The sequence below is a fragment of the Heloderma suspectum genome, chromosome 17 (genome assembly GCF_057233095.1).
Source record: "Heloderma suspectum isolate Gila_16-S chromosome 17, 16-S_ref, whole genome shotgun sequence".
Taxonomy (NCBI): domain Eukaryota; kingdom Metazoa; phylum Chordata; class Lepidosauria; order Squamata; family Helodermatidae; genus Heloderma; species Heloderma suspectum.
This window is the reverse complement of record NC_139474.1, coordinates 13227042-13253818: the sequence shown is the minus strand read 5'-3', so window position 1 is coordinate 13253818 and position 26777 is coordinate 13227042. Positions and strand designations below refer to the sequence as shown.

General features: G+C 48.8%; 1 protein-coding gene across 1 annotated transcript in view; it reads right to left on the bottom strand.

Annotated features, from left to right (window-relative positions):
• Positions 1-26777, bottom strand: part of NUP210L (nucleoporin 210 like) — a 45824-nt gene that overhangs the window by 2641 nt on the left and 16406 nt on the right. The window contains exons 16-36 of the mRNA XM_084824259.1: positions 25920-26093; positions 24775-24967; positions 24071-24159; positions 23635-23739; positions 23088-23189; positions 22456-22584; positions 21190-21317; positions 20682-20814; positions 19867-19929; positions 18149-18328; positions 16552-16632; positions 15853-15984; positions 14713-14871; positions 13603-13694; positions 12615-12789; positions 11483-11658; positions 10213-10433; positions 6155-6291; positions 3984-4107; positions 2561-2710; positions 1320-1570 (exon numbers count right to left, since the gene is read on the bottom strand). Coding sequence (XP_084680385.1) covers positions 1320-1570; positions 2561-2710; positions 3984-4107; positions 6155-6291; positions 10213-10433; positions 11483-11658; positions 12615-12789; positions 13603-13694; positions 14713-14871; positions 15853-15984; positions 16552-16632; positions 18149-18328; positions 19867-19929; positions 20682-20814; positions 21190-21317; positions 22456-22584; positions 23088-23189; positions 23635-23739; positions 24071-24159; positions 24775-24967; positions 25920-26093 — 2994 coding nt within the window. The remainder of the gene's footprint in view (positions 1-1319; positions 1571-2560; positions 2711-3983; positions 4108-6154; positions 6292-10212; positions 10434-11482; positions 11659-12614; positions 12790-13602; positions 13695-14712; positions 14872-15852; positions 15985-16551; positions 16633-18148; positions 18329-19866; positions 19930-20681; positions 20815-21189; positions 21318-22455; positions 22585-23087; positions 23190-23634; positions 23740-24070; positions 24160-24774; positions 24968-25919; positions 26094-26777) is intronic.

The window sequence follows — 26777 nt, the reverse complement described above, 5'->3', positions numbered from 1 at the left end:
GATGGCAGTGTTATTCTGTTGCAGCAAGAACAGTAAAGTATCCTGTGAGACCTTAAAAGCTACTACATATATTGCGCCATTAGCTTTTATGGACTAGACCCTAGATTCAGCAGGGGCATGACCTGTGATTTTCAGTTAGCAGATTTATATACAGTGATATAGAAAAAAAATATCTTTTGCCTAGAAATGTCAGGCCGCACATCCTGTGTTCTCATTCCAAAAGGGATTTGTCTGTGAAAAGCAATGTGGTGATCAGTCTGTCTCTTCGAGGTGTTCTTTATCATGAGCTTCCTTAGTTGCTCCTCGCACATTCAATCATAGAATGACACCATCAAGCAACAGGGGTGTTCCCTTGTTTCCCAAGATGGCCACCTTCTCCCCCTGTCACTTCAGACAGGTGCGCAGATTCGGGTGAACAGCTCTCCGATCCCTTGCATCGACTGAAACTCCCTGATGTAACCGCATGCCTGTTTTCACTTGGCAACAAAGGCTATTTGCCTGCTCTGGACATTTCCCCGAGGGGCAGGAACTAAGAAGGACCTTTCTCCAACTGCTGCGTACAGACTTCCCATCCAGCATCTTGGAGAGAGGTTCCTCTGCCTCTTTCTTACGCTCCAGAAGCATTTCACTCTCTCAGTCAACACTTGCAATCCCTAAACAGGTCTTCACATGCATTGAGAAAACACAGGATTTAGGGGTGGGAAAACAGCCCTTTTTCACAAGAGAGGCTGTGAACACCAGACAGATGGCTTCCTCCTCATACGGCTGGGGATATCTCCTTAGGCCTATCATTCCCAAACCCCGTCTGTCATAATCTGTTGTTCCTTTAAGAGCTGCCTGACTCCGGGACCCATCCAGCTGAGTATTTTCTACCCTGAATGGCAATGGGTCTGCAGAGTTTCAGTCAGGGGCATTTCCCAGCTCTACCTGGAGCTGCGAGGTATTGAACCAGGCAAAGCAGGTGCTCTCCCATTCGGCCTACGGCCCCATCCCTAAGCTGAAGATCTGATGTGGCCTTGTATAAAGTCAGATGTTTGGTCCTTCTAGCCCAGTATTACCTACTCTCACTGGCTGTGGCTCTACAAGGTGGAGGTCTTTCCCCATCGCCTGGCACACCCGCATTTTAATTGGAGCTACCAGGGATTGTGCCTGGGACCTCCTGTATATGAAGTATGAGCTATGCCTGCCCCCTCTGAAGTACAGCCTGACTCCTGTCCTGCCTCGGCAGAGCTTGTCTCTGTGCCTTGAGAAAAGGGGAGTGCCTTCAGCCTTTCAGATGAGCATTTTCCAGGCACGGTCCCACCAAGCCTTCAACTTACCTCTATCTTTTCAGTCACTCTCGAGGCCCCCAGCACCAAGATTTCGCTGCTCATCTGCTTGCTGCTGAAGACAACTTCAGACTGGTTGACGAAGAACGCAGGCAGGAAAGGGACCAAGACTCCCTGGGTCCCGGCTTGGCTCTGCTCGCTGACAAGAGAGGCGGTCACGTACACCGAGCCCTCCGCCGTGCTCAGGGCCAGCAGGTCGTCTTCAGGCTGGGCTTTCACGGTTATGATGCAGGCATAGAGGCCTTGGTTTGAGAGCCAGGAAAAGAGACTACTGAAGAGGCTGGCCTGGGCATGGTCTGACCCAGCCTTCCCCAGTCTACTGCCCTCTGGCTGTGTTGGACTGCACTTCCCATTGTTCCTTGCTGTTGGTGAGCACCAGGTTGGGGAAGGCTGGAATTAGGAAGTTGCTGTAGCACAGTGGCCAGGAGGCTGAGCTGCACATTAGGAAGCCCCTGCTTGGTTAATCACTCACTTCTGCCCATGAATTCTGCAGGTGGCCTTAGAGAAGCAACTTTCTCTCAGCTTCAGTTGGCCCTCCCCACACACACCTGCAATGTGCTGCAGCTGGACTTTCCCCTCCTCCCCTAACCACCCTACATCCACCAACTGCTCCGTGGGAAGGACCCCAGGAGAGAGGGAGGATGGCACCAGGTTCTTGCTCCTGTTTCAGCTGGACTGTCTTCAGCCCAGGGCCATCTTCACCCATCTGCTCTGAGCAAAGGATCTTGATTTGTTTTTAAGTTGTTAATATTTATTGCAATTTTATTATTTTTACGTTACATGTAAGCTGTCTTGGTAGGATTTGTTTCTTCTCTCAGGCATTTGGCAGCATGTAAGGAGTCTCTCTGATTGTCTCTGGCTAATTGTTTTAAATACGTTGTTGCGTGTGCTATTTGTTCTATGTCATTATGTAAATGGTTTTATACTCTCTATAATGCATTTTAATGGTTTTTTAATTTTTGTGAACCGCCCAGAGAGCTTCAGCTATGGGGTGGTGTAGAGAGATAATAAATGAGATGAAATAAAGGTTGTCAAATAAATAAATTCAAATAATACAGTCCTACCTCACAGGGAACAACTAAAATGAGTGGATTTTCACAAGGGTTCCAAAGATACTATTTAAATAAAGTAGATAGTTTTGAGATAATCTGGGTAGTGTTTTACCTGGTTTATCAGCAGTGGATACCATTCCTGTTTATACCCCTTCCGTACTGCTAAATAGTTCTGCCCACCTTTATCAGTGTAGAATGTGGACCGGATGTCAAAGATTTTGTGCGCTGGGATGGCAAAGACTGTCTCGCTGAACTCCATTTGGCAGATTAGGTTTGATTCTGGGAGAAGTAGATCTACGATGGCATGAACCTGAACCAAACTGCAAGAACCTGTAAGGGGAAGAGGACATGAGTGTGGTCAAACGGAAGAAATGGATATATTTCCTGCAGTCAGTACTCAGACCCTGTTAGTGCTCTCTTCTTTAGGAAATGGCAGCCAGGTCCACACACAAATCAGACAGGTGGGTCAAAGTCAACTGGACCAAAGCTAAAAACCAGAACATGGAAACAGGGTGACCCTCTTAATGTAGCACTACGGGGTGCTCTTCTGCTTTTACCTAAGCAATGCTGGAAGGAGAGAGTAAGCTGGGCCTGTACTAACTTCTGCAGAAAGAATTTCTCTTTCACAAAGAGAATACAATCTACAAGGAACATCTCTCAGCATCTGACAGCAGCTGCAAGTAGCATGCGTTTGAATACAACATTGGGGTGCACAGGGAGAGAAGACCAGCCCACAGTTTTTCTAGTGTTTTCTCATTTCAGAGGTATGACAACTGCCTTTCTTGTCCCCTGGAAGAAAGATATCAGCTGTGCCATCCAAGAGGGCTGCAGGGAAAAAACAAAATAAGGCGGGCAAGCTCTATCATGCATATTATAACCTCCCCAAATAAAAGGAAGTCTGGGTTTCATGTTGACTGATCTGCTTCTAAGGGAAATACATTTAGGATTAGGCCGTTAGATTTCAGTTGGGTTTGCATCCAAGCAGAAGGTTCTTCCTTTCACAGTGCTTTCCCTGTCTTCATGAAACCATGCTGGGGGGTGGCGGGAATGTACATTTTAGATATGCTGCTTCTCCATCAACAGCTAAAGGCGCATTAGCCCTGTTAAAATGGGTGTGAGACCATCCCTGATGCCTCAGTTTACTGGAGGGGAGAAAGAGGGTAGCAAGGCTACAACTGACTGGAAAGTTAAACAGACTCTAATGAGAGGCAGGAGAGGAGGGACTGCGCCTTTGCCTGAGACCCCCACCCTCCCTCCCCATTGCTCTGGCTTCCTAATGTCCGAACAATCAAGCTCCGTGTGCCTCTGTAACGCGCATAAGCGTGCCCAAGAGCATAGGCAGCTCTTCTTGCCACCCACCAAGCCACCACTTCCACTGTACAGAGGATAGAAACCGGCACCTTTAAGAAGGAAAACATGTTGAAATCAACTCTGGGGGCTGCCAGACTGCATGGGGTGGCCTGGGTTTGCCCCTGTGGTAGCCTCAAATTCACTAGGGTGAGCAGACAGTGTTTTAGGCTGAGCATCTGCTCCTCCCAGCACGTATTGACTTAACAGCAGGAAAGAAAACTGGGGAGAGGGAGGCAGTAGCTGTGTCTTCTACCTTGAAGGGTTGTTGTGCTGCTCGTGGCGACAAAAACCTGGAATTCAGAGGAGTTTGGAGTGTTGGTTAGGTAGCGTTTGGGACCAAGGCGAAGGCTTAGCCTTGAGGAGCCACTGATCACAACCTAGAGAAAACAAGATCATCGAAGGCAGAAGAGGTTTGGCAGCAGCTGCGTGTCTCCTAAAGGCTGTTCATCATTACCCAGGCACAAGGAAGGGCAGGCAGTTGCATGCAGATTTTTAATCACCCCCAGCTTGCCTCCCTCTGTTTATTTCTCATTAAAAACAAAGTGATGCATGAGTTTACATGATCAATGTATGTGGCTGATGTTTGGTTTATTACCTGGCTTCGGGCCTGGGCACCTGCAGCTTCTGCTTCTAAGTGCAGCCTATTTGAAAGGTTTCTGCCCCCTCAAACAGCTCAGTTCTGCCCTTTCTCCCTTCCAGTCCCTCATGCCTGTAGCTGTCCTCCGGAATCTCTCTCCCTTCCTTCAAATCCCTCCTCAAGACCCATCCTTGCTGTGAGACCCCCGCTCCCCAGTTCCCATGCCCTACTGCAGGGGTGGAGGGCCTCTTTCATCCAGAAGGCCATTTGGGAAAAGCCCTTGGGGGCTGCATCCCAGTGGCGGGTGAAGCCAAAGGCAAGAGGCGTGGGGGCAGAAATCAGAAATGCTAAAAAGACCAGCATACTGGGGCTCAGAGCTCTTACTGCCAATAACTAAATCTTAAGAGAGGCATTTCCACCTTTTAGAATAGGCAAAACAATGCAGAAAAGTCAGGAAACCACCAAACAGTTGGTGGGTGGAGACAGGGGAAGCCCAGAGGGCCAGATTTGGGCCCCAGTACTGAGGCTCTGCACCTTCGCCTTACTGTAACTAAGCCGGAAAACCAAACTAGACATGGTGCTAAACATATAATTGGGAATCAGATCAGTGGGCATTTAGTTTTTTAGGAGACTAATAGCGGGCACTAGAGACAGCAGTGCATGGGGAGGAGGGGTTAACTCTTTCTTTCCCAGCACGGTCAGTCCAGGCAAAGACCCTCACCACCGTTGCCCCTAGCTCCAATGGGAGCGTCTCTTCTGGGGCTAAGAGCAGGTGCTGGGTGGAGTCCTGATGAAAATCAGGGCCCGCTGCATCTGCTATTAACTTTAAACAAAAACCTGACCTGATTCCTAATGATGCCCATGTAGCGCCATGTCTAGTTCAGCTCTATGTACATGTACCTGAAATAAACGAATCGCCTTAGCCTGACTACCCTGCCTCCCTTTCCCCTCTCTTTCCTCTGTTATCTGCCCTGTGTTGCACTCATCCTCTTGTATTTTCACATGCACATAAACTGCAAGCAGCCCAAACAGGCCTCCAGCTCTCAGAGTAGCCGAGGGTTGCACTGCCACCACCAAAACTGTCTTTAGGCCTGGGAGACGGGCGAAGCAATTGTGTAAACTCACCCTAAGGGCCATAACTTGGTTTTACAGTTGTTCCCTGTCTCCGGGGAACAGTGCTTCTGGGCAGGGCGGGGGGAGTGGGCAAGGGATCCCCCCATAGATAACCCCCAATGTTCCAGTCAGAATATAATTCCCAGGCTTCTCTAGTAGCAGCTATAAGAGCTAAACAAGCCTAGGCTGTGGTGAGGATATGCTCCCAGAGCCCCGCTACGTTTTGCTACCGACCATCACTGCTGAGGCCACTGGAGAGAGAGGACACAAGTGTCAGGCACCTCCATCGTGCCTGGGTGCAGCCGAGCGCCCCCCTCCCTCCCACTGCCAACTGCCACAGCTGAGGACTTCAGAGGAAACAGCAGCCCTTGCACTGTGTTTAGATCCAACTCCATCATCTGCTGAATGCTGCAACTAAGAATCTAGGGCCTGGATTTCCTATTTTCCTCCTCTCTCCCAATCCCCTTTCCTTTTGGATTGTCAGCCTTCAGGCAGAGACTGTCTGGTTTCTTAACTCCGTAAGCTGCTCTGGAAGCCTTTTTGGCTGAAGGGTGGGATAAAAGTGCAATCAGCCAACCAACCAATCTCTAATTCTGAGCCCCCATACTCTTGAGGGGGGAGGCGGAGAACAGCTCAACAACTGCGCTCTGCTGTTATAACAGCAGCCTACTTTCTGTGATGCTCACAGAGTGGCAAGCTGGCCCTTCTCGCAGCAGAACACATGCGATTCCTACCTCTCTGTAGGTTTTCACTATCCCTGGGATATCATGAAAGACCGTGGCTTTCCCAGCATTCTTTGCAAACGCTGCTCCGCTCACTGTGTCCATCTTGAGGATGTCAGTAGGTGTGACTTGCCATGTCCCAGGTTCCCCTAAAAAGAGAAAACAAACCATTTTCCCATTTCCATTCTCTTTGTACTGTATTCAAAGATTCCACAGGCAGAATAAAATATGTGGTGCGGTGAACGGGACTCTAGATATATTTGTGTTTTAGATCTTAATTCAAATCCTTATCCATGGACGGTTTAACTAGGTGACCCTGGGTGTGTCAGTGTTAGCCTCAGTCCCCCCATCTGAAAAATGGAAGGAATGCTGACCTCGCAGAGCGTCTGTGAGTATGAACAAAGTAAAGGCTGCTGTCCGATCAAAGGAATCTTTAGTTGATCAATCATATCAGTTTTAATCCAAGTGCTGATTTTAATTAAACAAAGCTGTGTTAGGTTTGATTCTGTTTTGTATTGTTTGCTGCTATCCTGGGGACCCTGCTGGTTGATGGTACAGATTTAAAATTAAATTAAAGAAACTATAAAAGTTTGAATACAATTAATAGGTTGGATCTACACTAAGGGAGTCACACTTCAGTCCCATTGAAAGTTAATCATTGAAGACTTCAGTACCATTCATTTCAATGGGACTAAAGCATGACTAACTTAAGGTGCAATCCTATGCACGTTTGGACAGAAAAAAGGCTTACTGCTCCCAGCATGCCCCAGCCAACACAGCTGGCTGGGGCACGCTAGGAGTTGTAAGCCTTTTTCAGTCTAAACATGCACAGAATTGCACCCTTAGTCTGGAACCAACCTTACAGTTTTGAAGATAAAACATTTATGCCCTTTGTTTTCTCATGGTGCACGTCTATGCGGTTGCTGGCATTCTCTTAGACGAGGTGTTCCCACCTCTGTGAGAATGAAGCTGGAATACCTCCTCTGGTGCCTGCCATCTGCAGGTTTTTTAAAAAAACAAACACCTATATTACAATAGTATTAATTTTAAACTGTTTTTTAAGTCGATCAAGAAGGTTTTTAATCTATTAATTTAGCCAATTTAGATTAAAGTTGCACCTCTCAACTGCATCTGCTATATAAAGGTGATGGTGGGTGTTTCCAGGTGAGGCTCCCTGCCTCATCCACAGAATTTTACTAGGGGTCCAGATGATGTCTTCTACCTGTAGCCCTCCTATGTTTTCCCCCCAGTTCTTGCATCTTTTTCCTAACCACAGAAAATCAATTAAGAAAGAAACGCAGAATAGCTGCACAATGCTTTTTGATTCTTAGTGCTAGGAGTCCTCCATGTGGAAGCACAGTATGCTTCTCTCTTACTATGGGTGCATACTTGAGACATAGGCCATGTTTCCACGAAAATGGAAGGGCAAAGCAAACGAAGGAATACCAGAGTTTTCATGAAATTGGCATAGCTCCGAGCATGGTTCCACGAAGCACTGCATCACACCATTATAACTCGCTGATGGAAACATACTTCCAGGTGGGGTGGGGGGATTGAAAGTGAACGTCACCAGACTGGCAGGGGCTGCTCAACCAATAGGAGAGGCTCCCCCCTCCAGGCTCTACTCCCCTTAATGGCAATCTCGGGAACAAGCCTCACTGACCACAACCAGATTTACTTCTGAGTAGACTTCCCAGACCAATGCCCCCTTCCACCCATTTTTTTCTCTTTCCTTCTAAATACCAGGCTTACCACATTAGCAGGCACCCCTGAATAAATGCGCTATCATGCAATAGCACAAATGCTTGATAGTGCATTTTCGGGGACAAGCCTCATTGACTGCAACAGGACTCAGCAGGCACCCCTGAACTAACACGCTATCGCATGATAGCACAAATACGTGTTAGTGCGATTTCGTGATAGAGCGATAGCGAGATACTAACATGGAGGGTATGCGTATTGAGGGAAGATCTGTGAAATGGTGTTCTAATGAGATAGTGCCTTAGCACGTAATATACGAAAGCTGAACTATGAAGCTTGCGAAAGGGGACCGAAGGACACAAAGGAATATTAGCCATGGACCTTCCCACGTGTAGTTCTGGGGAAGCGACCTGCGATAAAACTTATTTTCAAGCTGCAGTGGGAGCACTTGCTTGCCCGAGATAGCACGCTTATACACACTAGTGACCTTGCGCTTATTTTCATTTTTTTTTTTTAAAGGTGGTCCCTTGGTATCCTGCTCCACAACAGCATTGAAACTTCTGGAAAACAGGGAGGGAAAGGGTTGGGTCAGTGAGGGCACAGGCAGGTAAGCGACATACCCCCATGGGCAGGGCTACATGCCCCCATGGGCAGGACTATGATACTGATCGCAAGTGCAGGTGCCGGAACACACCCCAACGGGACTGTAACCGAGACGAAGTAAAGAGGAAAAGTCGGACTATAACTAGTCTCAGAAGAACCGGTTTTTCCGTGATAAACTCCAGGACGCCTGCTGGATGGCCACGGCGTCATGTAAACTGCGCGACCTCAACAGGCTGGAATAAATCGCCGGTGGAAACACACCCTTAGCATGATCCCTTTGACAGACACAAGCATCCCTGTCACATGTACACTTACGGTGATTAAAGTGCAGCAAGTTTTTTCCATCCATTCTATGGGGATTTTAAGCTGCATTAGGGACAGTGAGTACAGAATCAGAGTAATTTACCAGAGTACGGAGCTTCTTGCATATAAAAACAGAAGAATGGAGCTTGTATTTCTTCCATTAAAACAGCCCCTTCTATATTCACATGGGGTGATTTTGAGGATCGCCGAGTGCAGAGAAAGCCTTTTACGGGGGGGCAAGGAATGCTTGGCATTCCGGCAGATGCTCTCTGGGTTACTCTTTTGTTCCAAAGATGTGACCAAGGCCTAATTTGCTGCTCTGTGCTCAAGGCACAGCAGCCATAAAATAGCAGCCAACGAACCAGAGGCTGCCTCCATTATGTACCAAAGCTTTTAAACAGCATCTGCATGACCATTTCAGAAGGAAGGATACCTTTCCCATCTTTCTTCTCTCACAACAAACCACAGATGGGAAAGTAATAAAGCATCCTGCTAGGGAGGGGTGGATGGGAATCAGCAATGTGGGGGGGTTCTTTTGTATCCACGGCCAAGAGGAGCAAAGCCACAATGACTCACGCAAGGTTCCAGGAAGAGTTTGCAGAACAGAACAGGAAATCCATCACTGTCAAGATAGCTTTGGTCCAGCACTTTAGCACTCAACCCAAAACGTGACGAATGTCTCCCCCAAAAGCATGAGCAATGTGGTGCAAGAGAGCCCTGTATTGATATCACGTCTCCCTGGCCCATCTAGCCCAGGACAATAGCCTCTGAACTGGCAGGGGCCATGATGAGGTGCGTGCGTGCTTGCTTGCTTGCCTGCTTCCTTCCCAGACATGCTCCCTCGGGCCTGAAAAGTTGCACATTGCCCAGATGCAGAAGGCGAGTGCTATGGCACTCTCCATCTCAGCGTTGTCCTCCCCCTTATAACCCGTTGCCAGCGCCCTGCCTGGTGCAGAGCACAGATGATGACAACGCAAGGGGTCAGAAGCGACTCCGCTTCCTCTTCCAGCTACCTTCCGCAAGGGAATTCTGAAGAGGGACACTTCCAGGAGTCTCGAGTCAGGCATGATTCCCCCAAGGGGATACCTCAAGGCAAATTCAGTCAGCCCCCACGTACCTTGGATGAGATATGGCTTGGGACCTTTCATTGTATTTTAATGTGTTTTATTGTTTTAATCTATTTTAAATTGTTTTGAAAGCTGCCTTGAGTGCCATTTTTGGATAGAAATCAAATAAACAAAGTAAGTGCTGGCACCTGGGGGAAGATTGGCCCATCCTTGCAGAATCTCAGCTTCCCATTTCTTGAACCTCCTGGAGGTGTCCTGTCCACATCATGTGTTCCCTGCCCTGTCCTGGGTGGTGGTGGGCATACTCGTAGTGGATGCCTCCTTGCCTGAACAGGGAATTCGCTCACCCACTATAGACAGCGGGAGATGACGCTGGCTGGAGACTAGTCCACTGACCTTCCTGATTCACGAGGGGTGTGCTGAAACACACCACATCTCCCGTGGCAAGTGGCTCAGAGAGGTTCGGCTCAATGGCGTGTTCCACCGCGACTGGGATGTAATCGGCCATGCCTGGGTGTTTCTCATCCCAGACACCCAGCAAGGTAACACCCCTATTCACAGCTTGGGCGACGTAAGTGTAATTCTTGTTGCTGGGTCGGATAAGCAGCAGATCATCTCTGAAAAACAATCAAGCAAAAATGGGCCCGATGGTGAGTGGGTAATGTAGGGAAATTGCTCCCTCCCGCACTGGGGTCATTGTCTACTCATGTGGGATCCCCAAAATTTAATCACAGATGGGGAAGCTTTATGAGTTGCTATTTATCTGCCACTTAGGTGGCAAATAATGAAGAAAATTAAACAAGAAAAGTATTGTGTTGGAGTTGACAGAGGATGCTGTGAAAGTTCTGTGCACGGTGATCAATCTGAGTTACAATCATCAAACACTGTGCGTATTAATTGGTCACCTGAATCATGAGGTGATCTCTTCTGGTGGATCAACTTGGCATCCAAAGGCATGACAAGCTTTTGGGATTCACAGAAATCTCCCAACTGGGCGCAATCAGTGTTCAAGACATTTGCTCTGCCTCAGATGAGGATTTCTAGGAGCTTACAACATCTTTTAAGTCATGTCTGGTTGGTCCAACAGAAGGTATTACCTGATGGCAGTGATGGGCAACTTGCGACCCTCCAGATGTTTTTGGACTGCAACTCCCATCAGCCCTAGCCAGCATAGCCAATGATAAGGGATGATGGGAGTTGCAATCCAACAACAACTGTCGGGGGTGCAAGTTGTTATGGATTCTGTGTTTCCAGCAAGCCCACCAAAGTTGTCTGCTCTGTGGACTACCAAGAGATCAGCAGGTGGATACTGGTTTGCCTACGTGGTTTGTGACTCTGAATGAAGATGCTGGAGACCTGGGTAACATGTTTTTGTTTAAAAAACACACCAAAACTCCCTTAAGGGCCACTTCATACATTATGGCTTGCCTACACAGAAAGCACTTTTGGATCGAAGAAAAAGTAACACCCGCATGTAGATGCTGACGACTGCACAGACGTACCTAGTTGCGCATACACAGGCTGGGAGCGGCCTGTGTGGCCGTGGCGGGGCTACAAAACAACACAGCTGGCTTTCCGTAGCCTGGGGAACAGGTGTTCCAAAAGCAAATCACACTCACAACGCATGGCACAGTCCTTTCCAAAACATGCCTTTCTGGGACCGCACCTGTTCAAGGCAAGGTACAGTTGGGTGCTCTGCGCATGAAACTTCTCCCCAGCACTGTCGTAGAACTGAACCGTGAGCGTCAGGGACATGCCCAAGGGAAACGCATGCAGGGGCGTCCGGCTGGCTGTGTAGAGCTTGGGGGCGCTGTTCAGCCGCAGATAGGACACCGGAGCCACCTGGACAGAAGGGAGGGATGCCTTGGTTTCCTTTCCAAATCACTGCTACCCTGCTTGATTGAGAGGCTCCACTGCTAGGCGGAGGTGTGTCCAAGATTTACAGGAACTGACTCAAACAAATAGTTGACTCAAATTGACTCAAACAGTAGTCAATTATTGACTCAAATAGTACAGCACCCTCTACTATTCCATCTATACCAGCCTGCCCCACTGTGGTGCCCCCTCCAGATGTTTTGGACTTCCTCCCATTTGCCCCAGCCAGCATGGCCAATGGTCAGGAATGCTGGGAGTTGTAGTCTGAAACATCTGGAGGGTGTCAAGTTGGAGAAGGCTAATCTATACCATGCTCTTTGGCCAGCTGACCAATACTCCCAGCCTTAGTGCAGGGCGCAGAACCTCAGGTCCACAAGCCAAATCTGGCCTGCCTAGGGGCCAAATCCCACCCCCCGGGGCCGCCCAGATGGCCATGCCTCCGTCCCTTGGCCATGTCCTGTTTCCCCCAGCCACCAATCATTTGGTGGTGTCCCGGCTTTTGCGTATTTTTTCCCCATTCTAATAGGCTGAAATGCCTCTCCTAAGGCTTAGTGACTAGCAGGAAGGGCTTTAAGCTACAATATACTGGTGTGTGTGTGTGTCTGTGTGTGTTTAATTTTGGCTCTGCCTCTGTTGCCTTCAGCTCCACCTGCCAGTGGCATGCAGCCCCCGAGATCTTTTCTGAAATGGCATTCAGCCCCTTGGGCTGAAAGAGATTCAACACCGCTACATTAGTGCCACACTGTGAAATCTCCAGAAGCCACATAACTCGTATAGCTGACTCCTTCACTCCACAGCAATGTCTTCTCACATCCAACGCTGCGCTCTCCCTGCCTTCTCCACAGTGATCAGAAACCTTCAAGCTCGGAGCCCCCATAAGCTGTGCCGCAGCCCCGCCGCCCGCCTTCCCAGGCTCCCCTTACCCGCACTCCGGTGATGACGGTCTGGTTGACTCCGAATAGTTCCAAGGAAGTCACCTCCAGCACAGCAGTGCCAGTAACGGCTCCTGCCTTGAGGAGACCATGCCTGTGCTCCTCAATAACAGAAGAGTTGGGGAAACACTGCAGGATCTGGGTGTTCACAAAGGCGGCCCCCTCCCTAGGTGAGAAAACGAGGGTGAGCACTCCCTCCCTTCGGATCGTGGGGGTGGATGGGTGTTGGAACGATGTGGTTTACAGCCCAAGGTGGACACAAGACACAGAGGGAGGCAGCAGCACCTTCCACTGACTACACACAAAGGTTGGAGCAGATGCCGGTTTGAAGCTTGCTACTCATTCAGACCTGGGAACAAGCCAGAACACTGCCTCAGTCAAAGCCCCACTGTGAGGCAGTGTTCTTTACACAGCAGCCTCCACAAGGATCGGCCTCTACATAGTCAGGCTGACGCTTTGTTACAAGCAAAAAAGCTGGACAAGTGCCTGAGAGCCAATGACCCCAGGCAACTCTTATTGACTGGTCGATTTGATTTGTACTCCTGCCTTTCTACCAAGAAAATGGCACTCAAGGCAGCTGGAACTCTTGCATGGAAGCCAGTCAACCTGACCTATGGGGAAAGGTTACGGCAAGGGGTTGTACTGTTATATTGTAGTTTTAAGCTTTCATATTTTATATTGTTTGATGCTGCACTTTGTGGTTTTAATTTCTGTGAACTGCCCAGAGAGCTTTGGCTATTGGGCAATACAGAAATGAAATGAAATTTAAAAAAAAAATAAAAAACCCTCAGAGGACAGATGCCCCTCCAAACCCCCCACTATGCCATCCGGCAGAGATACTCTGACAGGGAGAATGTTCGCTGCAAGTTAGCATCTCTGTGCTGTTGCTTCCTCGGGTTGGAACTGGCATCTTTTTTATCTCTCCCCCCCACACACACCATCCCACACCCCCGGCGCTACCATACCAACCCCACCATACCTGTTTGTAAGTAACTTGAGCTGTGAATTCATGGACATCAGAATTTGCTCTGCGGGGCACTCTGGGGAGAAGAGCTGGAGTTTGTCAAACACCTGTAAGGACAGAGCAAGGATCCTGCAAATAGAGGGAAGGGCAGGAATATGCCTGTGTTTGAACATTAACTCCTAGGGTGACCAGATGGAAAAGGAAGACAGCTGCAGGGCTCCTGGGCTTTTCACAGTTTGGTTAAGAAGGACATTTCAGCAAGGGCAGCTGTTCTCACCTAGAAGGATCTAAGAAGAGGCTTGCTGGAACAGATCAACTCAGCATAGCATCCTGGATCCCACAACAGATACTTGCCTCTGGTACTGGAGGTAGCATACAGCCATGAGGACTAGCAGCCATTGATAGCCTTAATCTCCATGAATTTGTCTAACCCTTGTCTAACCCTTTTAAAGCCATCCAAAATGGTGGCCACCACTAAGTCTTGCTGGTGGGACATGATGGGTGTTGTAGGACTTATTTCTGTCTAAACATGCATAGGATTGCATCCTAAAGTAATTATTTTTCATTCGCTAAACCCAGTTAGGGGGGTAAATTAAGAATATCTTATTGTTGTTTCAGTCTGGGCTGAGGGTTGCCACAAATGGCCTGCTCCCATGCTGTTTACAGAGGTTGGGTGTGTAGAAATTAGCAGGAAAAGGGTGTGCTTGGCATGGAGATCAACATGATCACCTGTTAAGGGACTAGTTCTGATCAGGTACAGTTCAAAAGCTGGCAACCTTAACTGGGCTAAGAACAACATAACAGAGAGAAGTTGAATGCAGTGGGGAAAATAGGATTTTTTACAACAGGCAACGCCAACATTTTAGTTTTCCATTTTAGCTTACTCTCCTTGGATTCCGCACAGGGACCAGCATGTCCCAAAGAGCCAGTGTGTAGCCAAAGCCTTGGGAATGAGCCAGAAAGGCCCAAGTTCAATTCACTGGGTCCCCTCAGCCTACCTCACAGGGTTGTGATGAAAACAAACAAACCCTGCATCTGAGTTCCTTGGAGGAAGACGGGGACACAAATGTGATGAATCAAAGGAAAGAGGTTTGGAGCAGCCTGAAAGGGTGGGTTGGGGCTTACTAGTATTTGCACTTCATCTGAGAGTTCGTGGATGTTTCCTTCAAACTGCCTGGCATGCGCATCCAAAGTCCGCACTGTCACTCTGATACTCGTTCTTCCAGCTGCTCTTGTGTGCAAGACCACTGCAAAGTTACTCTCTGGAATGAGCTGCAGAGAAACCTGGTGGAGAAGGGGAGGAATCGTACTGTATGCTTCCCTATCTGAGAATCCCTTTTCTTTTTCCTCCAAAGGCTGGAGCAATGTGAATGGGCCCCAACCAAGATTCTTCCTGCCTTGTTTCAGTTCAGCAAGGCTACAAATTTGAAACATCTGCTCCAGTCTTTGGAAGGGGTTCCACAGTTCTTTTAGGCCTGCTGCCTGAAGTGTTACAGAGGGTGCTTTGGGAGAAATGCTTCTCCAAAAGTATTATGAAACTTCTCATGCCTACAAGGTGGCAAACGGAACTCATTTCCCACTTCTGAACAAAAGCAGTAGGATATTCCACCAAGAAAATTGAGCCAACCTACTCAGTGAGACCTCCCCCTTTGCAATGTAACGTGACAGTTAGAATGATAAAGACTGTAATGTAAAGAGTGATCTCAGACACTGCGATGGGTTTATCTACACATATGTACAGGGGGGAGGGAGAGAAGTTTTATACAAGCAAAAAGGCCAGGAAAAGTTGGGGAGAGCCACAGGATGTCCCACTGTTATGCAAAGCAAAACTGAAGACCAGATCTACTCAGGAAGTCATTTCCAGCTAGCAGCCACTGATGGTTAATTAGCACAAGATGGTGTCGACACCTAAACTGGGACAAATAATTCTCTGCTGTGAAAAGGCCACCCCCTATCCCAGTCGAGTCTCAATACTGTGGTATAAAATTTAGTATCAAAATTTTAATTTCACAGCATCATACTGGAGCCTGAATATGAAGCCTTTTTGCTGGGTACCACTTTGGCGGGAAAGGTAACAGCGTTCCGTGCACCTCGGTGTTCAGTCATGCTGGCCACATGACCACGGAAGCATCTTCGGACAGCGCTGGCTCTTCGGCTTAGAAATGGAGATGAGCACCACACCCTAGAGTCGGACACGACTGGTTGGGGACACCTTTACCTTTACCTTTTAAGTGTTAAAGTGCACCATGAGGGATGGCTCCATACCTCCGAGTGTCTGGGAAGGAGGTCCAGGACATCCCGTTTGCTCATTGTCCAGTGGAACGACAGTGCTGGGTTGGCGTTCCCGAAGGAGAATGGAGTCACAGCGCTGGCCAGTCCGATGACATAAACAGGCATCTGCAAGGAGAGGCTTCACTCAGATTCACACCGCGCAGTTAAACTGTGGAATTCACTGCTACAAGATGTGGGCACCAATTGAGATGGCTTTAAAAGGGGCTTAGACAAATTCACGATAAAGCTATTAATGGCTGCTACTGGTCCTGATGGCTATGTGCTACCTTATCAGAGGCAGTTCCCTACATACACACGTTGGTGGGGAACATGGGCAGAAGGGTGCTGTTGCACTCATGTCCTGCTTGTGGGTTCCCAGTTGACAGCTGGTTGGCCACTGTGTGAACAGAATGCTGGACTAGATGGACCCTTGGCCTGATCCAGCAGGGCTCTTCTGTTGGAAGACAGAGGGGGACACATGCAAGTTGGGGTGGGATCCCTAACATGGGCTTGGTTCAGGGGAGGTCTGCCCCACTGGTATTCTCCTGTCCAAGGGTCCTCTGGGTCCCAAATTTACAGAGGACATGCTTGCAGACAAAGATTTTTCAAGATGTGGCAAGGTGCAGTCTGAGAAAGAATATGGTCTGGTGGGGAGAGGGGAGCTTTAAAAGAGAGATGGCATGCCAGACCAACCTTGGTACCCGTTATGAGCCTGGTGGCGGGAGCGTGAATTCGGATTGCTCTCAGCTGAACAACTTCCAGGTCCACTTGATCCTGCAGAGCAAGGCAACGGGTTGAGGCCGGAAGAAAAGACGCAGCTTGCAGGAGGGATGATTGTGCATCTCACAGACGGCCCGGCTGGGGGATGCTCTGCCCGGGGACAGGGACTGCAGTGCCAGAGTGACGAGAGAAGGAGCACTGCTAGCGGCACTGCCAAGCAGCTGGCAGCCACTGGAAGACCCACCCGTCGTCATGTGCGCCACACTTCCCAGCAGTGGGGCGTTTCAGAGGCAATGCCGCAGAGCAGCCATGCTGGCTGGGGATGATGGGAGTTGTAGTCCAACACAGCTGGTGGGCGCCATGCTGGAATAGAGCTTAAGGCCAGATTAGATGCGGTGCCCCAGAGAGCTATGATTAAGATCTCTTCCTTTTGTTTTAATTAATGAGCAGCTGTCCCACATCTGGAAGCGCCCTTATGGTGACTTTGCAATGTTTGCTTTATTTATAACTACGCAAGCAAAGCCTCTTAGAAGCAAGCACACTCCTAAATACAGGCCCTAGAGAGAAAATTATGCAGCCCAGTCTGCTTCCATAAGGCTACACCCACCCCAGTTCCAACTAGCTCCAGCCAGAACATCCCTGGTGTTGCTACATAGCTCTTTCTGCCTCTGTTCCACTTCAAACAACCAATGGCTGGTTCTTGCACACACCTCAGCAGGGGAATAGCCTCCGACCCCACCCTGACACATAAATAGGCCATTCAGGAGACCACCCAGTCATGAGGAAACATTTGCCATCTTTTAAAGCCCCGACCACTCATTCACAGCGATCCAGCCAGCCAGCCAGAGTGACTCACAGCAAAAAACACCAGCTGATCTCCAACATTCCATCACAATAGCACAGTCTTCTCCAATCTGGTCCCCTCCAGATGTGTGGGACTACAACTCCCAGCATGCCCCAGCCAGCATGCTGGGAGATGTAGACCAACTTAGGATGTCAGAGGAATCTGTTTGGGGGGTAGAGCTCAAAGAGTTTTCATTGGTTCAGCTCCCCAGACTTTGTTCCGCTTTCCACTGCTCTGTCTGCAGCGTCAGGCCAGCCTGCGGGTTTTCTGTGTTTTTAATTTTAGCAAATTACAGCTGAAATTTGTGTAAATCTGTGTAAGTCACGCAAATTTCAAGCATAAATTGTGCAAATATATTTGCACTCATTATAGCTCAACACACACAAAAACCTGCACCAAGTTCCTGGAGTTTGGGGAAAAACCCACAGCTTGGCCTGCAAATGCAAACTGAGTTGGGCACATCATGGAACTCTTGCTGAGGCAAAAAACCCACCAGATTTCCCAGCGACGGACATTCCTAAAACCAACTCATCTGGAGGGCATCAGGTTGCGGAAGGCTGCACAGGATCCATGATGGGACTATGGAGACAGGAGAAGGTTCTAGTCCTCATGGTTAAGGGGGTAGGGCATGGAATTAAGACAGTAAAAGCAGTTCAAGTCTCTGGGACTTTGGCTAAGAAGAAGCAAATGAGCATTCGCTGATCCAAGACGAAAGGAAGAACGTACCTGAGAAAAGACAATGACTTTTCCCGTGTCTTCGTTGACAGCCTGGATGGTCCCCAGGATCGTGGCTGTGCCCACAGCCTTGGCAGTGACTTGCCCCCGTCCATTAACTGTGGCAACTGTCTGGTTGCTGATTGAGAAGTGAATGAGGGACTGTGGCTGTGGGCCACCCTCCGACATCACCTGCAGTTCGATTTAAACACAAGTGGGAACATTGCAAATGTGAGGAAGGGCAAGACTGGAAGCAGTCTGGATCCAGACACGCTCCTGCCCACCCACTGGGAACAAAGACCCCGGTGTTACATTTCTATACGACCCCATAGCCAAAGCTCTCTGGGCAGTTTACAAAGGTTAAAAACATTAAAAATACAACACGCCAAATTGAAAAACATAAAAAACACACAGTCTACACAGAGACAATATATATCTAAAAACAACTTTGAGCAATCAGCCAAACTATAAAACAAATCCAGGATCAATTAAAACTCATCACATGCTGTCAAATGCCTGGGAAAAGAGAAAAGTCTTGACCTGGCACCGAAAAGATACCAATGTGGATGCCAGGTGGGCCTCATCAAGGAGATCATTCTGGAATTGGGGGGCCACCACCAAGAAGGCCCTCTCCCTTGTTGCTGTCTTCCGAGCCTCCCTCGGAGTAGGCACCCAGAGGAGGACCTTAGATGTTGAGCGTAGCGTACAGGTACATTTGAGCTAGGAGAGGTGCTCCGGAAGATATTGTGATCCCGAGTCATGTAAGGCTTTATAGGTGATAAGTCTGGGCCTGTACCTCAATTTCCCTTGGGACAGAAGATCTCCCTGATGCCGCTTCCTCTGGGCAGCATCTGAATCAGTACTTAGGGCTGCAGAGACAACAAGGTGGCCGTCCCCAACTCCCCCACCCCCCAGATATGTTGGACTACAACAGGTGTGCAGAACCTCAGGCCTAGGGGCGAAATCTGCGCTGCTGTTCCCCAGATAGCCATGCCCCCTTCCCTTAGGCCCACCCCATTTCCTCTGCCCACCAGTCATTTGATAGCTTCCCAGCTTTTGTTCAGAATTTCAATCCCATTCTAAAAGGTTGAAATGCATCTCCCAAGGTTTAGTGACTGGCAGAAGGAACTTTACACTAAATTAGGCTGCTATTTTTAGCATGTTGGCCCTGCCCCCATTGCTTTAGTTCCCACCCTTCATTGGAATGTGGCCCCTGGGAGCTTCTCCAAAAGGGAATTTGGCCCTTGGCCTTGAAAGAGGTTCAATACCCCTGGACTACAACTTCAATCATACCCACCTGCAGGGCCGGCCACCCTGCTGTCTGGGTACGATGGGAACTGTAGTCCAACACAGCGGGATGGCACCAGGATGGGAAAGGCTGTGATAGGAGGTTGGAGAGAGAAGGCAAAGGCACACAGTGATTGATTTTTAAAATGAACTCATTAAATACATAAATCAATTCTAAGCAATGCAAACTCTCTAAACCAAGGATGAAAGGACAGATAATGCCTGGCCTTCTAAGCAAAAAGAAGTAGGAGCTACAGCTAAGCTTTTGTACTGTGAAGAATTCAAGGAGTGAAGCTGCTTTGGTTGACATGGCCCTATCTGTGGAGCAAAGAGAAGGAGTAACTGCCTCCGGATAACCTCCTCCACTAATAAAAGGGTGGTCAGATAGTGACCACTGGTATGGCCAATCGGCTGGTTTTATCTGCCTGCTACCCTGAACTCACCTGCATCATATTGTATGGAATGAGCATCATTTTCTCTGGAATGAGCTTGAATGGTGGAAAGACCTGGCAAAACACAACAGCAACAAAGTTTGAACTTGTGAATCAAGTTCATTAAAACACACAGAGAGACCTGCGGGGACATTTGGGAACTTGAGAAACTGCTGTGGGTGCCACCACAAAGTGGCTTCCATGGAGGATGTGGCTAGTGACATAATGGCTGCCCTGGGGGTCTGGCTAGTCAAGAGAGGTGGTGGGGAGAGAGAAATAGTGAGGCTAGAGGGTAAAACAGCAAGGCAAAGGGGGAGAAGGGGGAGAAAGAGTGAGGTAGAGGTGAAAGGAGAGAAACAGCAAGGCTAAAGACGGGGAATGAAGAGAAACAGTAAGGTAAAAGGGGTGAGTGGGAGAGAAAGAGCAAGGCTAGGGGCTAGGAAGGGAGAGCAAGAAGGCTAGGGAGGGGAAGGGAGAGAAACAGTGAGGAAAGGGGTCATGGGGAGAGAAATAGCAAGGCTAGAGGCTGGGAGTGGGGAGACGGAGAGAGAGCAAAAGAGAAAAGTCCCCAGGGATGGAAGATGATTAGGTGGGGCCAGGGAGCAACTTTTTCCTTCTCTTCCTGCCCGCTGAACAACTGATCAGTGGCAGGCTCAGGAACAGGAAGGTGAACCTGCCGCCCTAATGTTCTTCAAGTTTTTAATTAAAAATACATTTTTGAAGGGGGCAATTTTAAAAGCTTACACGATGTCTTCCAAGCAGTTTTTGACAGCAACTTGCATGGGGAAATGCTTCCCTGACAAGCCAACATGGTTGCAATGCCTTACCTCCACCTTCCGAGGTGCAGAAGTGAATTTGGCTCCCATTTTGTCCCAGGCTGTGGCTACTAATGTTGTCTGTCCCACCGCCATGGCTCGGAGCACATAGACTTCGGAATAGTCGCCCACTTCCTCCATTAGTCTGCAGGGATAAGTTTGCAATGATCTCATTTTCCAACCTGCAGAGAGCACCATGAAAGGCCACACAGATGTTCAAACCTCTCTCTGGGGCCCATTTTCACCCAGTTTTCTGAATGGCTACCGTCCTAGGCATAAACAATACACAGAACTCACAAACAATCAGCTATAGCAGCAGAGATTACTTGGCTGGGTTCAGCTCTAAATCTGGAGTATGAATCCAAGGGAATGAACCTGCCAAGCATGCAAAGGACATGCAGCATACCTCCCTTCTCCTTTGCTTTGTGTGCCCAGGAGCTCAAGGTGGCATATGTGGTTTTCCTCCCACCTTCATGGAGAAGGGCATGTGGTGGATTGCAAGTTCCCGCGCAGGCCTTACGTAAGGGTAACAATAGGGGAAGCTGCCTTCAGCTGAAGCCGCATGTAGATGAAATATTTACTCCGGAAAGGGTACCGATAATGATCCAGGACGCGCACTGAGATCAGCGCGGACTTGCCGATCTCAATCTGGGGAAGAAGACAGAGACCCGCTTCGCACATAACATTCACCATGGTTTATTTAAACAACAGTTTGTTGCCAAACCTGGGTTTGTCTGGCAGATTATTGAACAAACCATGGTTTGTTTTCTCAATTCCTGGGTTGTCTGTTTCCCTGCTCCTTTCCCTGCTCCTTCCCTGAATCCTAAATGCCTTTCCAAGCTGTAGTACTGGCATGTAGAGCAGCCGAGTTTTTTCGCCACCCTTCCCTGCCACCTCTGTGGCCTGGTGAAACAGCCCATGAACAACCCAGAGTTCTAGGTTCAAACATAACTACAACTCATGGTTCAAACAACCCAGAGTTCACAACCCAACAACAAATCATGGGTTCTCTTTCTACATGGTTAATGGTTAAACAACAACCCAGAACACAACAAACCATACCATGAGTTAGTGTTATATGTGAACTCAGACTTGTATTGAGGTCCTTTTTCAACCTTTTTCAGTGGGGTTAACCGACTACTCTCTGTCAGGACAAGCTGTCTTGGCTGGCCACTCAGTCTGTCTGTCAAAGCAAGGCTTTATCCAGGGCATGTTCCTGCACGGGGGCCCAGGTCTTACCAACCCCAACCCTAAACCTAACCTTCACCCTAACAGTTGCGTGACTGTGAAATTTCTCCCCATCCATACAATACACTCAGACACAGTATGCAAGCTGCCCCGGTTGACCACTCAGCCTCAGCTAGGCTTTATCCAGCCTCCTTTGGGGAATGGCACCAAGGCCATTCCCCAAAGATCTCTTTGCATGCCTTCTCCCCACCCCACTTCCAGATCCACGCATATGTTACAGTGCCTCTGTTCAGACGAGAAGCTGCTCCACTGTACAGGGCCAGCCCTACAATTAAACAGAGTGAGGTGGCCGCCTAGGGCGGCAGGTGGCAGGGAGTGGAAAGTGAGGGCAAAGTGTTGGGAGGACAGAGCTGTGTGATTCAACTGCCAGCCAGGCTGGCTGCTGTACCTGGAATTGGAAGGGGTTGTCATCTGGGTCTCTGCCGTGGGGAGGCAACAAAATATCTAGGGATGACCCTGCTCTTGAAGGAGCCCCCTGCACACTGCAGGCAAGCACCCACACTCTCGCACATCGCCAGCGAGCCTTTGCTCCTCTCACCTTATCAATGAGGTCCACTTCCAGCTCGTACATATTAGATACCCGGAGGTAGGCCGTAGCTGGTCCCAGGAAGGCCAGACACAAATCATAGATCTCCAAGGTCAAAGAACCAGGAAGTACAGGAACGACCTGCAAGGAAAGATGCAGCAAGCAGTAGCTGGTAGGGTAAAGCAGAACCCATATTGTATTTTATATTTTAAAAATTTATCCCATTTTCTCCCTCCTTAGGGGGGCTCTCAGAGCAGTTTAAAGAATCCAACTATCAAAATGAACACAAACAATAATCTGCATTAGTGATATCGTTAGCTCAGCACACAACAGTAACTGCAAACAGTATTAAAAAAAACTGAGAAAGTCAGCCTACAGCTTAAGCAGCAACAGAGTTAGAATCCTGTTGAAAGAGAAACATCTTCAGGTCCTGGCAGGGACAAAGATAACCTTAAGTTCTTGAGACTGGAAATTCCACATACGGGTGCTGCCACAGAAAAGGCCCCCTTGCACATTGTTACAGACCATACCTTGCAAGGCCTTGGTATGCGCAGGATCAAATGGTGAGAAGTGGGAGAACAGATGGCATGAGGTTCTGATCTCTCCACGCGAGGGCACCCAGTGTGTTGCACTCACACACTCACTTGGATAGCGCTCTCTGTCTCCAGGTAGGTGATGTTCACCATTTCCTCTGCGCTGCTGTTGACAAGGAAGTAGCCAGAACCTTCCACCAGTGCAAATGCTTCCTGTACAAGCACAAGCAGAAGCAAGGTCTTCAGAGTAGGACTCGCCCACTCTTCCTCAGACGATGTTGTCTGAGGTTTCCTGGGGTTACTGTCTTTGCCCCCCATGTGAAGCCACTCCAGGTTTGGTTTATCTGAGGGCCAAACTGCATGCAAAGCCATTCACTGCCATCCCAATCTGGATTGGGGACCTTGAACCCACTAGTTGCATTGGAAGAAAAGCCTCCACTGGTGCAAATGGGAGCGAGCACCCTTCCCCACCGTCAGAGTGCCAATCTGGATTGCGCCCCCGCTTACTTTTTTTTTTTTGCTAACTGCGTGGGTAGTGTCACGGCTGGTTTGGCCTGCAGGGTAAATGAGGTCCAAGTAATAATCAGTGAGGGCTAATAATAATTATTATGTGTTCTCTCTGTACCGCTTGGTGAGTGGATGCCATCCTTGGTCCTACCTTTACATCTGGATGGTTGTAAATGGTGACATTATCCGGATTCACAGTCACATCCTCAACCAGCAATAGGTCCACGGCTGCAGAGGCAGGAGAGTTAGAGACCTCCTAAGTGTACAAACAAAAACAAAACAATAACAATAGCGAATTGCTGCCTCAGGATGCTTCCATGAGGCAGGCCGACACCGGGGAAACTCCCATGCAAAACTGGATTTTTCTTTTTCCCCAAGGAAGTTATTTCTGTGCCTCTGATTCACATCTCCAGGGGCAACTTTATCCCTCAGCAACTCCTTTCCTCTCAAAGGAGCACAACATTCAGTGTGTGCAGAGTGGGAGCTGTTTCCAATCCATGTGTATATCATGGCCGAATCAGAGGACTGCGCGAGTTCTGCTTGGAAGAGCAACCTGCTCCACTGAGAAATCCTCCCCCTACACTCACTTTAGGGCTGCCTCTCTCAGAATATTTCATAAAGTTGACTGTGATCAAAACTGTCCCTTTGATCTGACGCACTTCTAGGAGCTGGTGTCCTGGGGAGCGATCAGTACAGACATGGCATTGGGAGGAAGAGAGAAAAAGAGAAAGAGGTAGAATTTGAAACAAAACCCTCAAGTGCCGTTCTTAAGCAGGACAAGAAGAATGGGAAAGACACAACCCTCGCCACTTGAAAGGTCCCAGAAGGCGTCGGGGGTGGGGGGATGCTTTTAAACATTATGGGCATCTCTACACCAGCCTAAAATCCTGCATTTAAAACAGGGCTTCCATTTTAAATGCAGGATCACAAGACCCCCTTTTTCACCTGCTTCCTTTCCCCCCTCCCTTTCCCCCCTTCTTCTCCCAGTATCCGAGTCTTCCATGATCTGTCATTAATCTCACTCCTCTTCTCGCCGCTTTTCTTCTTTTCATGGAGGGAACTCAAGCAGAACCCAATGGGGTCATTTGATAGCTCATTATCTGCGATCTGTTTAAAAACGGAACAAAGGGCATTTAGTGCAGGAGATGCCCTGGAGGGTCACGGCGTCATGTAAAGAGCCTGCAAACTTCTGTGAAGGAGCCATCTCAATCTCAGGATAAAAGCTCCGTGTGAAGAAACCCTGTGAATGAGACACACATTTTACTGTGGAAGGTATAATGCTGAGCCATACCATGGAGCCTGGTTTGTCCAGTCCCATCATCCTTTGGTACCATCTGCATGGCCCTCGGGTGAGTGAAGCGAGCAAGAGTTTCATTGGCTGATATCCATTCCAAGATCAAGGAGGAGAAGTTGTCAAACTTCCTCCGGTGCTGGTCAAACAAAGCTAGCTCCAAAACGGTGTTCCTCAAACTGGACACGGGGACCTGCAAGCATCCCAAAAGTCACCACCACCCCCATCCCATTTAACAGTACGCCATGAGATGCCCAACGGAAAAGCACCACATCTCTGTGCACTAAGACCAAAACACAAAACACAGACCATGAGTTCGGCAAGGCAAGGACACGGAAACCTGAAAGGGAGCGATTGCACATTGTAGGAATACATATAAGGCTGCCATGTTTAACTGACGAGTCACTTGGACATATTTGTTTTAAAAGGATTCTGATCAGGCAGAGCTGAGGGAGATGAGGGGGAGACCAGGGCCACTCAACCAGCCCTGCTGAAAGGCCTCCCTCCACTGTCACCACCAGGAGCCGTTCCAGCAGGCTGTACTGAGGGGGATGAGATGGGGAAGCAGGGCCATCCCACCAGCCCCACTGAAATAATTAATTTTCCCCCTCCCCATTCCTTTTGTCTGTTTAAGCTGGAAGCCTGTGGGCAGGGACCAACTGGTTTAACTGACTAGCTGCTCTGGGTGCCTTTTTGGCTGAGGAGCGGGACAAAAATGGTTTAGATAAATAAATAAATAAAAATAGCTGCCCTGAGAAACAGGGAGCAGATTTTTATATGAGACCTTAGACAAACCTCCTAGGCCCAGCTTCTAGTATTTATATCTGGACGGGCCAAACCAGAAGCCTCTTACTGGTTTCCTATCAATGAAGCTAATGTTGCAGCCTCAGTTCCCTGCTAGGTTAAAGATGGCTCAGATTCCTGATAGTTCCGGATGGTTCACTTAGGCAAGCTTCCATTGCAGCTCCCCCTGTAGGTTTGCAATCGAGCCCCACAATCTCTGAGCTTTAAAATATTAATTCATGCTACTTAAAAAAAGGCGGTCCGACTCCCTCCCCTCATCATCACCCTGCTCCAAGATGTCAAAACAACTGGGGGCACTGAGACAATTCAGCACCATGCTGAATGCTCTCCACAACACTTACCAGCTGCTTGTGGTGCTGAGGCAAGGGGCATGGCGGAGCACCGGCTGCCAGCTTATACACAGGTGTCACAGTCATGCTGGCAGGATGGGCACAGATGAACCTCACCTGCACCATCTCCGCAGCAGGGCTGGGGTTCAGCACACCTGGATGATTGCCCACCTGAAAGGTGAACACCTTGGGGGGAAGCAAAGGAAGGTGGTCTTCAGCCAACGTGGCTTTGCATGACATGTAAATGTGGCCTCGGTGTCTTTCCAACAGATCAGTTCCTTTTGCAGTGCTAGGCTAAGAGAACTGCTGACTCTTAAACAGGGCAGTCTGCACGCAGCACTAGGGAGGTTGTGCATGGTGTTCTCTTCCTCTCCTTTAAGAACATAAGAAGAGCCCTGCTGGATCGGACCAAGGGTCCATCTAGTCCAGCATTCTGTTTGCACAATGGTCAACCACCTGCCCATGGGAAACCCACAAGCAGGACAGGAGTGCAGCAGCACCCTCCCGCCCATGTCCCCCAGCACATGGTGTACACAGACAGACTGCCTGTGGTACTGGGGGTAGCATCTAGCTTTCAAGACTAGTAGCCACTGATAGCCTCCTCCACCCTGAATTTGTCCAATATCCTTTTATAGCCATCCTAACTGATGGCCATCACTACATCTTGTGGAAGTGAATTCCACAGTTTAACTCTACAATGTGTGAAGAAGCCCTTCCTTCGATCTGTCCTGAATCTCCCGCCAATCAGCTTCACAGGATGACCCCACTGGGCTCTAGAATTATGAGAGAGGGAGAAAAATGTCTCCCTCTCCACATTCTCCACAACAGGCATTATTTTGTACACCTCTATCATGTGTCCCCTTACCCTCC